The 11904-nt window shown below is 38.2% G+C and overlaps 8 protein-coding genes across 8 annotated transcripts; 4 read left to right on the top strand and 4 right to left on the bottom strand.

Annotated features, from left to right (window-relative positions):
* The first annotated feature begins 4 nt into the window (after positions 1–4).
* Gasu_25000 (phosphoribosylamine--glycine ligase) lies at positions 5–2289 on the top strand. Its single transcript, XM_005706582.1, has one exon. The coding sequence runs from the start codon at positions 33–35 to the stop codon at positions 1596–1598; it is 1566 nt and encodes a 521-aa protein (XP_005706639.1). The 5' UTR covers positions 5–32; the 3' UTR covers positions 1599–2289.
* Positions 2290–2389: 100 nt separating this feature from the next.
* Positions 2390–4154, bottom strand: Gasu_25010 (aminomethyltransferase). The gene is made up of 7 exons (XM_005706583.1): positions 3960–4154; positions 3739–3910; positions 3403–3674; positions 3176–3349; positions 2992–3121; positions 2754–2936; positions 2390–2703 (listed from the first exon to the last, which is right to left on the bottom strand). The coding sequence occupies exons 1-7, from the start codon at positions 4128–4130 to the stop codon at positions 2582–2584; spliced, it is 1224 nt and encodes a 407-aa protein (XP_005706640.1). The 5' UTR covers positions 4131–4154; the 3' UTR covers positions 2390–2581.
* A 360-nt stretch (positions 4155–4514) lies between these two features.
* On the top strand, positions 4515–6617 carry Gasu_25020 (MFS transporter, PHS family, inorganic phosphate transporter). Its single transcript, XM_005706584.1, has 2 exons — positions 4515–5769; positions 5823–6617. The coding sequence occupies exons 1-2, from the start codon at positions 4547–4549 to the stop codon at positions 6559–6561; spliced, it is 1962 nt and encodes a 653-aa protein (XP_005706641.1). The 5' UTR covers positions 4515–4546; the 3' UTR covers positions 6562–6617.
* Positions 6618–6644: 27 nt separating this feature from the next.
* Gasu_25030 (C-8 sterol isomerase) lies at positions 6645–7497 on the top strand. The gene is made up of 3 exons (XM_005706585.1): positions 6645–6848; positions 6908–7248; positions 7303–7497. Exons 1-3 carry the CDS (start codon positions 6671–6673, stop codon positions 7465–7467), a joined length of 684 nt encoding a protein of 227 aa, XP_005706642.1. The 5' UTR covers positions 6645–6670; the 3' UTR covers positions 7468–7497.
* Positions 7498–7504: 7 nt separating this feature from the next.
* Positions 7505–7955, top strand: Gasu_25040 (uncharacterized protein). Its single transcript, XM_005706586.1, has 2 exons — positions 7505–7751; positions 7803–7955. The coding sequence occupies exons 1-2, from the start codon at positions 7515–7517 to the stop codon at positions 7812–7814; spliced, it is 249 nt and encodes an 82-aa protein (XP_005706643.1). The 5' UTR covers positions 7505–7514; the 3' UTR covers positions 7815–7955.
* A 4-nt stretch (positions 7956–7959) lies between these two features.
* On the bottom strand, positions 7960–10254 carry Gasu_25050 (RNA-binding protein). The gene is made up of 3 exons (XM_005706587.1): positions 10124–10254; positions 8121–10073; positions 7960–8044 (listed from the first exon to the last, which is right to left on the bottom strand). Exons 1-3 carry the CDS (start codon positions 10246–10248, stop codon positions 7981–7983), a joined length of 2142 nt encoding a protein of 713 aa, XP_005706644.1. The 5' UTR covers positions 10249–10254; the 3' UTR covers positions 7960–7980.
* Positions 10255–10259: 5 nt separating this feature from the next.
* Gasu_25060 (peroxisomal membrane MPV17/PMP22-like protein) lies at positions 10260–10884 on the bottom strand. Its single transcript, XM_005706588.1, has one exon. The coding sequence runs from the start codon at positions 10878–10880 to the stop codon at positions 10329–10331; it is 552 nt and encodes a 183-aa protein (XP_005706645.1). The 5' UTR covers positions 10881–10884; the 3' UTR covers positions 10260–10328.
* A 5-nt stretch (positions 10885–10889) lies between these two features.
* On the bottom strand, positions 10890–11904 carry Gasu_25070 (uncharacterized protein). Its single transcript, XM_005706589.1, has 3 exons — positions 11764–11904; positions 11203–11715; positions 10890–11151 (listed from the first exon to the last, which is right to left on the bottom strand). The coding sequence occupies exons 1-3, from the start codon at positions 11888–11890 to the stop codon at positions 10937–10939; spliced, it is 855 nt and encodes a 284-aa protein (XP_005706646.1). The 5' UTR covers positions 11891–11904; the 3' UTR covers positions 10890–10936.

The raw sequence follows: 11904 nt of genomic DNA on the forward strand, positions 1-11904 counted from the left end.
TTTTAGGCCATTTGGAAATACACAAATTTGAAATGACGGCGGGCTCTTCCCTCTTGGCGCTATTATTTCCATGTCAAAGTTTATCGTTTGTGTCTGGAATATCTTCCGTCTCAAGTTTACTTGATATTCGTTCGCTTTCACCTAACAATGTACGAAATTATCAGAGACAACTTCGCGGTGTCGTTTCCTTTGCGCAGAAAATAAAACAGACTCGACGTTCTTCTATTGTCCAGACACCGGGGAATGGATTACCTCGTTTCATATGGATATATTGTGTTGCATCCGATTCTGTAAAAAAGGCTCTTCACGTAGCTGTCATTGGCTCTGGTGGAAGAGAACACGCTCTTTGTGATACCATTTCCCAGTCGCCCATGTGCAACAAATTGTTTGCTATTCCAGGAAACGCAGGAATGCGAGCCTGCGCTATAGTAGTGGAAAATATTCATCCTCATGAAACGGAGAAAATTGTGGAGTTTTGCAAGCACAACGAGGTTGACTTTGTAATAGTCGGTCCAGAAATACCGCTAGTAGAGGGACTCGTAGACAAGTTGACTAGAGCTGGGATAGCAGCTTTCGGACCTCATTCGAATGCGGCTATATTGGAAGGATCTAAAGTTTGGATGAAGCAGTTTCTGAAAAGACGGAATATTCCTACAGCGCAATACGAATGCTTCCGCAACTCTCAGTTGGCCAAGTCTTATGTGAACAAGCAACAGTTTCCTTTGGTTATCAAAGCCAATGGTCTTGCTGCAGGTAAAGGAGTTATTATAGCAGAAGATAGGACAACTGCCAATCAAGCCATTGTTTCCATATTGGATGACACGATGTTTGGTTCAGCGGGTTCAGAAATAGTAATTGAAGAATATCTACAAGGAGAAGAATTGAGTTTCTTTGCGTTGGTGGATGGTTTGACTGTTATTCCTTTTGGATCGGCTCAGGATCATAAGAGAGCATTTGATCAGGATCTTGGTCCAAATACTGGTGGAATGGGTGCTTATTCACCATCGCCTTTGTGTACAGAATCGTTAGAAAATGATATCATTCAAAATATTTTGAAGCCAACCGTTCAAGGTATGATGGAAGAAGGTCGACCTTATCGTGGAATACTCTATTGTGGCTTGATGTTGACAAAAGATGGTCCTAAAGTGTTGGAATATAACGTACGCTTTGGAGATCCAGAATGTCAAGTGATATGCCCACGTTTAAAGAGTGACTTGTTACAAGTATTGTACAAGGTTGCCACAGGTGACACAAAGGATTTGGATATAGAATGGCACAAGAATCTTTGGTCACTTGTTGTCATCATGGCAAGTCAAGGATATCCAGGTGCTTATCAGAAAGGAACCGTTATTCAACATTTACAAGAGGCGAGTAATATCGATGGCGTTAAGATATATCATTCAGGAACCGATCTTTCTTCAAAAGGGGAATGGATAGCTACTGGTGGAAGAGTTTTGGGTATTACGGGTATAGGAAACTCTATTCAACAAGCTAGAGACAAAGCTTATTCAGCTATTGAACAAATTCATTGGCCTCAAGGATTTTACAGAAAGGATATCGGTTGGAAGTGTTTACATATTGAAACAAGTGGTCGATGACACGAATAATAAACGAAATATCAACTGGAAGAAATATTCTATTCATTCATTTGTACAGCTTTTTGAAGAAACTGCTTGACTTGGTTTTCACCCAGAGCACCTACAAATTGGTCCTTCTGCTTTCCTTTATGATAACAAAATACTGTTGGTACAGCTGCAACTTGCAGTCTATCAGCTACTGACGATGCTCGATCCACATCAACTTTTGCCAACTCTATTTTTCCTTGTGTCTCTTCCATCAGTCGCTCCAATAAAGGACCCAACTGTCTACAAGGACCGCACCACTCCGCATGACAATAAACAACTTGCGGCTTTTGGTTGGAAGCTTCCATCACTTTTTCAAATTCGGTGTCAGAAGTTACTTTGGTATAAGATACGAAACGACGTGCATATCGAAACAGCGATAGTTGGCAAGTTTTGTACATAAAACTCATGGATAGAATCCTGATGACAAAAGTCACTCGTATAGTCAAATGTCTTTGAAAAGATGGAGAGTACAAGTTGCTAAAGAAACACTACTAGGAATATCCTTTGAGTTCAACAACACAATATCCAATCCACCATATAAGAATGGGTTGGAACTCTTCAAATGAGATGAAACACTTCCATTTCAAGAAATATATATAAAAATAGTATTACTCATGGGAAAACCTAAATAGCGCCCATGTTGAAGAAATCAGATGGTTCCGTATAAAAACCAAAGACATGAAATATTCTCAAAGAAAACTGTGAAGATGCGGTGTTCAGGAAAGTACTCTTCAATTGTGGACAAAAGCAATATGAATATATTCGTAAATCACTTATATGATTCTGAAAAGTGATACAAATGGAGTAGGCTTTTATTCCATCCAATCAAACACTCAAAATACATCTCATTCTCCAATGATGTCTTATTACTTTCAATCTTTCATTTGTCATATAAAGTGGAAACTTTTATACATGGAAAATACTCGAGAGATGTCTGATAATCTTTTCATTCCTTACTAAGTTTCTCCCGAAAATGTTGCTTTCTGTGATGATTCCATATCTTCCCTCGGCCACCAAAAAGGCTTTAAAGGTATTGCATACATTTTCGATTGCTCTACATTCAAAGGAATACCTATGACTATGTTCTTCTTTCAACTTGAACCAAATTGATTCGAATAGAAAACATACCAGAAGAACCATTAGGAAATGCTGAAGCAACGTCCAGTCGTGCTAATCCAATATTATAAACACTGCTAGTAATATAACCCACTGCTTTGGTTGCCTTGTCATTCTGTGCAAATAATTGACTATTCACAGGTACAGTAGATAAGCCATTCTCAAGCTCCATTGTTTGTATCGGACATATCGCATCTGACAGTCAAAACCAATTTTAAGGATGTTACATATCCAGAAACTTCAACTTTACCATTGGGACACTCATAAAAATGATTCATGGCTTGTGCTATTTCTAGGCCTTTATCCTTTTCCTTTGCAAACAAAACGGGAGCAATACGCTTTCGTACTACTCCAGTGTAATTCACACGAGCTGTAGTTTCCTACAAAAATAACATATCAAGCTAAGCACAAAGCAAGAGTTGAGACTGAATTACCTGACCAAGATAACATCCTTTAGAAAAACTGATACCATTTAGATAATCTAGATTACCTTCAAACGGAAGACTATTCAAAAACGAATAGTCTGTTCCTCCTTCTGGAATGCCATATATCATTCTCCATACATGATATAATTCTTCACTTCCTTGTGCTTCTTTTTGTCCTTGATACTATTTTAAGGCAAGGTTATCATCAACCAATTGAAAAGGGACAAGTTTCTTACTTTGGTATGGATAGAAGTATAAAAACGCAAACCTAGACGTGAAACACGAGGGTCCAAAGAATAGACTGTTGGTTTATCTGGAACAAAGTCTGACCATATCTGATCCATTCTTTCTAAACCTGGTGCAACCCTTGAGAGTTGGTTGCAATATATTAGCAGGATGGAGGTCTTCGAACAGTATTCTGATACTAACCACACTGAGTATGAATCCGAAACATTCGATATCTCTACTTTAGAACGAAGCCGAAATAACTGAAGATGCTTCACTAGTTCTGTATATATAGTTTCATCAATATACTCAAAATAAACAAACGCAAAAGTTGTGGCTCAACCTACCAGAACCCGTAGATGGATGTACATCAATCAACCAGTCTTCACAACTTTCACTCAACGGAGCAAGGAATCCTTGGTTGATCAGACGTCCTCGCTTATTAAGAAAGCCTGTATAACCCAAAGTTGGCTTTTGGCTCTGTTTTGTTAGCAACTCCACGTTTTGTGTTATTAGACCCTAAGTGCTTGAATGGATACGAGCAACTGCAAACTAAGTTAACACATACCTGAAGAAACTTGGTAGTATCCTTTCCTGATAACTTTAACAAATAGCGGTCGTGTAGAGACGCTAGAAAACGTGGTGACCTCCAACATGACATGGCATTCGAAGACCTTTTTTCAAAATAACTGTTGAAGGAGTTTCCCACTTTACTATATAATAATGGTATCATATACATACTAGTTGATATGAAAAAAATCTCTATATGTTTGTTTATTTCGAAAAGTAATACGAATATAAAAATGTAACTGAATATTAAAAGTTTAGAGACCTACACTTTTGTTTTCATAAGCATTCTTTTGTTGTCTGAAATTCAACTTTCATTAGTCAAACCTTGAGGCAATTCATTGATATTGTCTTTCTGCCAAAGCAACGGACATCGTAAGAAAATGTCTATTCATCCAAAGCATACGATGTCTAATAGACATAAGGAGCGGATTATCGAGGAGACGAAGCACCGCTGCATGTAACGAACGATGTCCTTTTTAACAATGATGCGTCCCTTTGAATGACAAAGGGACATCGCAGACGAATATACATATAACTTACTTTTTTTTCAAAGTTTTTTGTGCTTTTATTTTTTGCTTTGGCAAAATGTCTGCTCCTGTTGTGGATGTCTCGTCTGAATATATTCAACGAGTCTCTTTAGGTGCTAATGAAAGAGAAGGTCCTGAAAGTTTGCAAACTTATTGGGAAACCAACAACAACGATAGCGCAGACAAACCTTCATCCAACAACTCCAGTTTGGAAGAGTCAGAAAAGGACCGCAGAGAACTTCAAAAAGCTATCAGGTTCAATGCCTTAGGAACTGCTATGGGCTTCTTTGTGAATGGTTATATGTATGATATTTCATCCGTATTGTTGACTATGTATACAGATCTCTATCCAAGTTTTAATACAGATGTATTCCTACAAACTGCTATTGGAGTGGCCATGTTGTATGGAGTTATGTTTGGTCTTTTAATATTTGGTTTTATTGCAGACTATTTTGGAAGAAAGAAAGGTCTCATCATGTGCTCCTCATTGGTTTTATTAGGAAACATTATTGGAGTTGCTTACAATGGCACAGATATCGATGGTGCATTATGGATGATGTGTATTGGTTTGGGAGTGGCAGGCTTAGGTATGGGTGGAGAATATACTTGCAATGTTCCCAACTCCATGGAAGATAGTGAAGAAGTGGATACTTCCAAGAGAGGAGGACGAGTAACGAGGTTGGTCATGGCAATGGAAGTATTGGGAAACTATGCTCCTTTTGTTGTTCAACTCATTATTATTGCGGCAGCTTGTCGTAATGCACATCTTGGACTTCGTTCTGGATGCAAGGACCAAGTAGTGACTCGAGTCTCATTTGCAGTTGCCACCATTCCTGTGATTATTGTTTTAATATATCGTACTCAAATGAAAGATTCAAAAATGTTTACAAGAGATCAAGCCAAGAGAGGCAGAAAGTATGATGGATTGGACTTGTATATTTTCTTTAAACATTTTTGGGCTCGTTGCATTGGAACAGTGATTATGTGGTTTCTTATTGATTGGATTAACTATTCCGGTGGAACATTTGGCAATTTAGTTTTACAGAAAGTGATTGGAGCTTCTTTATTTAAGACAGTATGGATTACTTTGGCGGAAGGTGTAGCATGGGCAGTATGGATGCCATTTTTAGTTTCCTTCATTGTGGATCGATTGGGAAGAAGAAAAACAGAAATATTTGGATGGATGTGGTTAGCATCCACTACATTAATTACTGCAGGCTTCTTTTGGCAGCTTCGAGCACAACCTGTGGCTTATATTATTTGGAGTACATTTCAAGGAGGGTAAGAATGGTGCTTTTTGTAATTTCTATTGTTATTGAATGAGTTGATACTAGTTTTCAATATTTTGTATTTGTTCCTGTTTATTTGGTTCCTGCTGAAGCTTATCCCACCAGAATTCGTGCAACTATGTATGGAGTTTCTTCATCTCTTGGCAAAATGGGAGGAATCGTTGGTACAACTATATTTCCTCAGATATGGAAGCGTTTTGGAGGTGGTTCTGAAAGTTTAGATGGTCTTCGAGGAACGATGTGGTTCAATGCTGGACTTTCTTATGTAGGACTGGTGATTTGCATCTTCTTTGTTCCAGAATATTCTCAACGTTCTTTGGTCGGAGAAGATGATAGATACAATGAACTTCGTCGTCGTTATGCTGGGAAATATGTACAGCACTTGAAGTTGAATGATCATGAAATTGAATCCGAAGATGCTGAAAGTTGTGGTATCTTTCGTTTGATGAAATATTATATTTTTGGTCCAAAGGAAGTTTATATGTCTTATCAGCGTAAATATGCCGCAATGTTGGCCCAACGTTCAGGTATTAGTTGCGTAGAAGAAGCTCAAGAGGCTGCTTGTTTGCCTACTTATTACAATGATTTGACCTTTTTCTTGAAAATATATTGGAGAATCCGTTATGGTAAGGAAGGTTGTATTAGCAATGAAAGAGAATCAGAAGATATGGCGTATTATCAATCCAGGAAACAGAAGGAAGTGGCTACAGGATCTGCAACCAAGGATTCTTTACATCAAGAAGAACATATCAGTGCCTCTGCTTTGATGGAAGATAAACATTGATGTGTTTTAGATGACTATTCCAGTTGCTTGAATAAAATGAATTATGGATGATTTGTTATAGTTGATGAAAACCCAATGCAAACGCAACTACTATTCTTGATTGAGAGAAATGAAAGCCAAACAACCATCATCCACGTTGTCACATAAAGTTTCGTGGATTAGAAAAGCTGTCCTTATAAGTTTGTTTGTATTATGCTCTATCATTGTGATAAGTAGTACTTTGGCAACTTTCTCCGAACCCAAGTTTGACAAGGATATCATTCGGAAAATAGCTGAGAGAGCAGTGGGTTGGGTTGTCCTTGTTTTCAAAACGACAAAAGTCTCAAATAGTTTGTTTCCTTCTTAGATCTTCCTCGAGAAGAAGCTTTCCATAACGTTTCCAAAGAACTGCAAGCTGCTTTTCCTCAACTCATTTATAACAGTGATTTAGAGTGGATATTTATCAATGCAGGTGGTTGGATGGGATCATTTTGTCTTTTACATGCTTCCTTGACCGAATATGTGTTGTTATTCGGTACTGCCATAGAAACAGCAGGTCATAGTGGTCGTTATTGGATAGATATATATGATACGTTACTTCGAGGTACCTTTCAACAGTGGTCTGAAGGCACTACACACTACGTGACTTATTCAGCTGGTGATACTATTTATCATCCACGTTTATCAGCCACTGCAGTTTGTTGGAAGGTAAGCTTTGGTTAGCTATTCAACTACAATAAGATATGTAGTCATTCGTTATAGGAAGATACTTGGATGTTGGAATATGCACATGGACCTATTATGACTTCTCTTCTATTTGCTTTATCAGATTCGCTATTTTCCACACAAGATTGGTTGACTATTTATAAGAGTATTCAAATGTATGGTAAGATGGTTATCCAGTCATTCATTCGTTTCCAAGTGTAATGGAAAATTCATAAAATGTTGACGAGTTATCATTCATTTGTTTTGGAATGGGAAAGCGCAAGTCTCGAAAGAAGCCTATTCAGAAACCAAAAAAGCCAACACTTGATAAAGTTTTCAACTGCCCTTTTTGTGGACATGAAAAGACAGTAGACTGTACCATTTCCAAGTCAAAGGGAATTGGTTCGGTTTCCTGTAGAGTTTGTCAAGCCTCTTATACAGCAGAAGTTACACACTTGGATGAAGCTGTAGACGTATATGCCGAATGGATTGATAAAACTGTCCAAGTAGGTAGAAATAACTAACACAACTACAAATAATTGCTAATACGAAAGTAGGCTAATAGTTGAGAATCACGAGTAATGACGAACAAGAGACTTGTGTGTGTACCTCACACAACAGTTGGTTGACTTGAAAATAACTCATCGCCACCTTTAGAATATTCCAAAACTAAATGCCTGCCATAGAAATGGGTATCTTTCAAAGATTGCATAGCTGCAGCTGCATCCCTCTTGCTTAGAAACTCGACAAAACCAAAGCCACGATGAGTGCCATCCAGTTTACGAGGTAGTCGAACACTCTTTACCTCACCAAAAGTCTCGAAAAGTTTACGAACTTCCTTCGCTGTTGCTTCAAAGGCAATGTTTCGCACCAACAATTTGTTACAGACAGAATCGGACACCTTCTTAGGTTCTGATATCTTCTTGCCTCCGCTACGTTCCGAAAGTTTCAATACAACGGCATGGCCATCAATAACTGTACCTTGCAACTGATTCAAAGCTCGTTGTGCATCCTTTTCCGTAGCATATTCCACAAAACCAAAACCTAATGAAACTGGAGCACTTGCAGAAATTTTGTTCTTCTTTGCAATGGTTACGGATCTTACAGGAGCTACCTTTTCAAAGACTCTTCTCAATTGGTCTTCTGTTGTATTAAAGTCGAGATTTTTGACAAATAAACTAGTTCTTCCTATCCTATCCAAATTATTCGATGATGGTTCATCTTCTTCCTGCTTCTCTTCTATCATCATTACATTCGAGTCTGAACTTGGTTTCATAAGAAATATGTCTTGCGAAGCCCATTCCAAATATAAAGGTCGATCTTTGAACTTGGAATAAGCCAATGCTCGATAAGCACGTTTGGCATCATTTGCCTCGATGAATTCTACTAAACCAATCAGACAGGAAGGAGCCATAATAACTTGTCTCAAAGCACCAAATTTCATAAACAAGTCAACTACCTCCTTTTCCAAAGTAGTTGCTGGTAAATTCTTCACCAAAATAACAGTCTTCGAACGTGGACCATCTTTCGAGTCATTCAGAGCGTCTACATTCACTCCTGCACTTTGGAAGAGTTGCCGAGTTTCTTCCTGCAAATGCGCCTCTCCAATAGCTAACTGAACAGCAGCTGTACCCGAATCTTGAAGATTTTCATATACTTGTGACTTGGAAACTTGAAAGTTTTGAGCAATTGAATCAGCTACAGCATCAGTAGACATATAAAGTGATGACCATGCTTGTCTGTCTGTGCCAAGTTTTGCAGATTGTTTCATCTTTGCCAATTTTTCATCTTTGTACAAGTTACTAGTCTTTCTTTCTTGTTCATTTCTAATGGGAGCCATGGCAGGTAAAATATGTAACAATCTACCTTGAAATATATGACCATCCAGTTCTGCCATGGCTTGTGCAGCATTTTCAGGAAGCACAAAAGTTATAAAAGCAAAGCCTTTCGCTTTTTGAGTTTCTGAGTCGATACAGACATGAACATCCGATAATAAACCATACTTTTCGAAAAGTTTTGTTAACTCCTCATCCGTAACAGAATATGCCAGATTACGAACGAACAAACGTCCGGTCTCCAATACATTAGATGAGTTACTATTTGTGGAATCTTTTGTATTCTCTACAGAAAAATTTTCTGATTTTGTATCGTTATTCTCGGTCAATGTTATTTCCTTCTCAACCATTTCATCATTCTTCTTCATTGGCTCGATGGGTATGATCGGTTTACTCAACTTGGACTCCAACCATTCTTCATCATTACTATATTCTTCTTGTTGGTCATTTTCCACTTTCTCTTCTTCTTTTTCTGAAGATACTGAAGATAGACTAGTGGAGTCTTCTTGTTGCGCATCGGGCACTGACTCTTCCAATTGTTGATAAGAAGAAGATTCGCTGCTGTTATCTTCTTCATCAAAACGAACGTGAAGTTGTTCATAAGCTACGTCTTCACCACCAGGCTTTTTAGAAGCAACCAATCTCCTTTCTTCTCTTCCTGCATTGTTGGTCTCCTTGTTGTTCTTTCCAAAAATATCAACCGACCAATCATTCTCCCATATTGCTTTCTTCTTTCGTGGTTTCATAACTTGTAGAAATTCTTGAAAAGCAGGATCTCTTTCTTGCTCTTTTTCTCGGTATCTTTTTGGCAACTCGTTCTCAACTAATTTTGGTTTCCTTTTACGTGGCAAATTCTGGTCTCCCACTGGTTTAGCATATTCTACTTGTATGCGAGATGTATCTATAAAAGTTTCGTGAAAATAGTCTTTTGCTGCTTTTGCTTGTTTCACAGTTTTGAACCCGACAAAACCAAATCGTCGACAAGTACCATCTCTTTCAAGAGTTTTAGAATAGGCCACCAGGAATATCTTGCACAAACTTACTTTTTTCTCAATACTTTCACGTCTGTTACTTCACCTTGACTGGAGAAAATATCTTTTAGCCGCTTTTCAGCAATATATTTTGGAAGTCCTTGAATAAGCAAACGACTATTCCTCTCATCTTCCATTCTTCAAGTGGAACAATTTTTCTTTGGATAGAAAAAAACAAGATTTATGAAAACCAACCAAACAAATACTTTTGATGATATCAACTAGTCAGAGTCTCTTCAGTATTAGTACATTTGGTAACTGGAGAAGCAGAAGCAGATGCCAAATATACATTCCATATGAGCGCTACAGAGTTAACAAACAATACCCGATAATCTGGTGGAGTAAAACGAAAGTTAATAGTTTGAGCCGGTAACCAAAGTGCCCAATTTGCTTTCAAAGTTGTCCAAAAGTCTTGTTTCACTTTTTGAACAGCAACGAAAGGATGTCCTTCTAATAAGGAAACATAAGAAAATACACTCACTATAGCCACGGGAGTAAATAATGTTTGATCAACCAATACTTTGCTTATCAAGGACCTCGTCGTAGCTTTGGGAAACCAATGATCCAACAACCGATACCAATAATGAGCACATGGACCAAAGATAAGCAATCCAAAAGATGTAAAACGCAAAGTACGTTGCATGTCCAAATGAATGATTATGGAAGAGTTCCTGTTGGAATATTTTTGCTCGATATATTGTGCCGCAACATCTCCAGCGAAAGATAAGATACCACAAGTGACTGACTTGGTCATTACTGGTTTGTCCATTAAGAGCTGATGATAACTTCTCATCCAACGACCTAACCAACTCATACTATACGATATCAGTTTCTATCTACTTCCAAAGGAAAAAGAATAGGCCGACTAGGAACAGCGTCTAAAAATGCAAAGGATGATAAGCTTAGTATTATAAAGTAAATGTCGTCCTTCAAGGGATCAGGAATACAACAAAGTTCAGTGAGAGATCTATTCTTTCGTGGAGACTGCACTGAATCAGAAGATACTTGCCAAAAGTGTTTATGAGATTCCACTTTTCCCCCTTTTATACATTGATTCATATTATCCATTTTATGAAACAACCTAAACTTACCGTCGGGATGTCTATCGAGTGATGGTGTATCGACCAACAGATGCTGTATCTGAAACTGGTCAAGAACTTGAATAGCGTCTGAAGTAAAGTAAGGCCAATTCACCGAGTTATTTGCTGTTGGATACTTTTTCAAGTCGTTGGGCAAAGTACGAATCACAAGAATGGAAGGGCACTGTTCTTTGGCTAAACCTTTTGCCTCTAAAGTCTTCACAATGGCTTCCTTTACAAGTTCACCAGAAATGACGCGATCACCTGTTGACAATGCAGAATAGATAATATCTTCTGGTTTATGCTCACCAACCAGTAAAGGTTCTACCGATATCAAGAGACAAGCGCCTTGAATGATTCCAGGAAAACAGTCTTCCACGTAAAACCTTTTCTGTTCAGCAACGTGACCCACACACTCGGTATGCGTTCCGTTTGCGTGAGGATTGAACTCTATAGACGTACAGTTTACACCAATCCCTCCGTAAGCTTGACAAACTTCGGTCGTTTTAGGTTGACCTGTGAGAACTGTTGACTATGTGACCTCCAAACAAACTTGCCCCTTTTATGTCTTACCTAAACCAAAAGCTTCAACAGTGAATTCTCCCACGTGACCTCTAACAGAAATACTTATATCCACTGGCTGTGAATACTTTACACGAAAGGAACTAGTACCCACAACAAGTTTGGAATGAAAACTCATGAATGGTCCTCATA

Source organism: Galdieria sulphuraria (genome assembly GCF_000341285.1).
Source record: "Galdieria sulphuraria unplaced genomic scaffold scaf_18, whole genome shotgun sequence".
Taxonomy (NCBI): domain Eukaryota; phylum Rhodophyta; class Bangiophyceae; order Galdieriales; family Galdieriaceae; genus Galdieria; species Galdieria sulphuraria.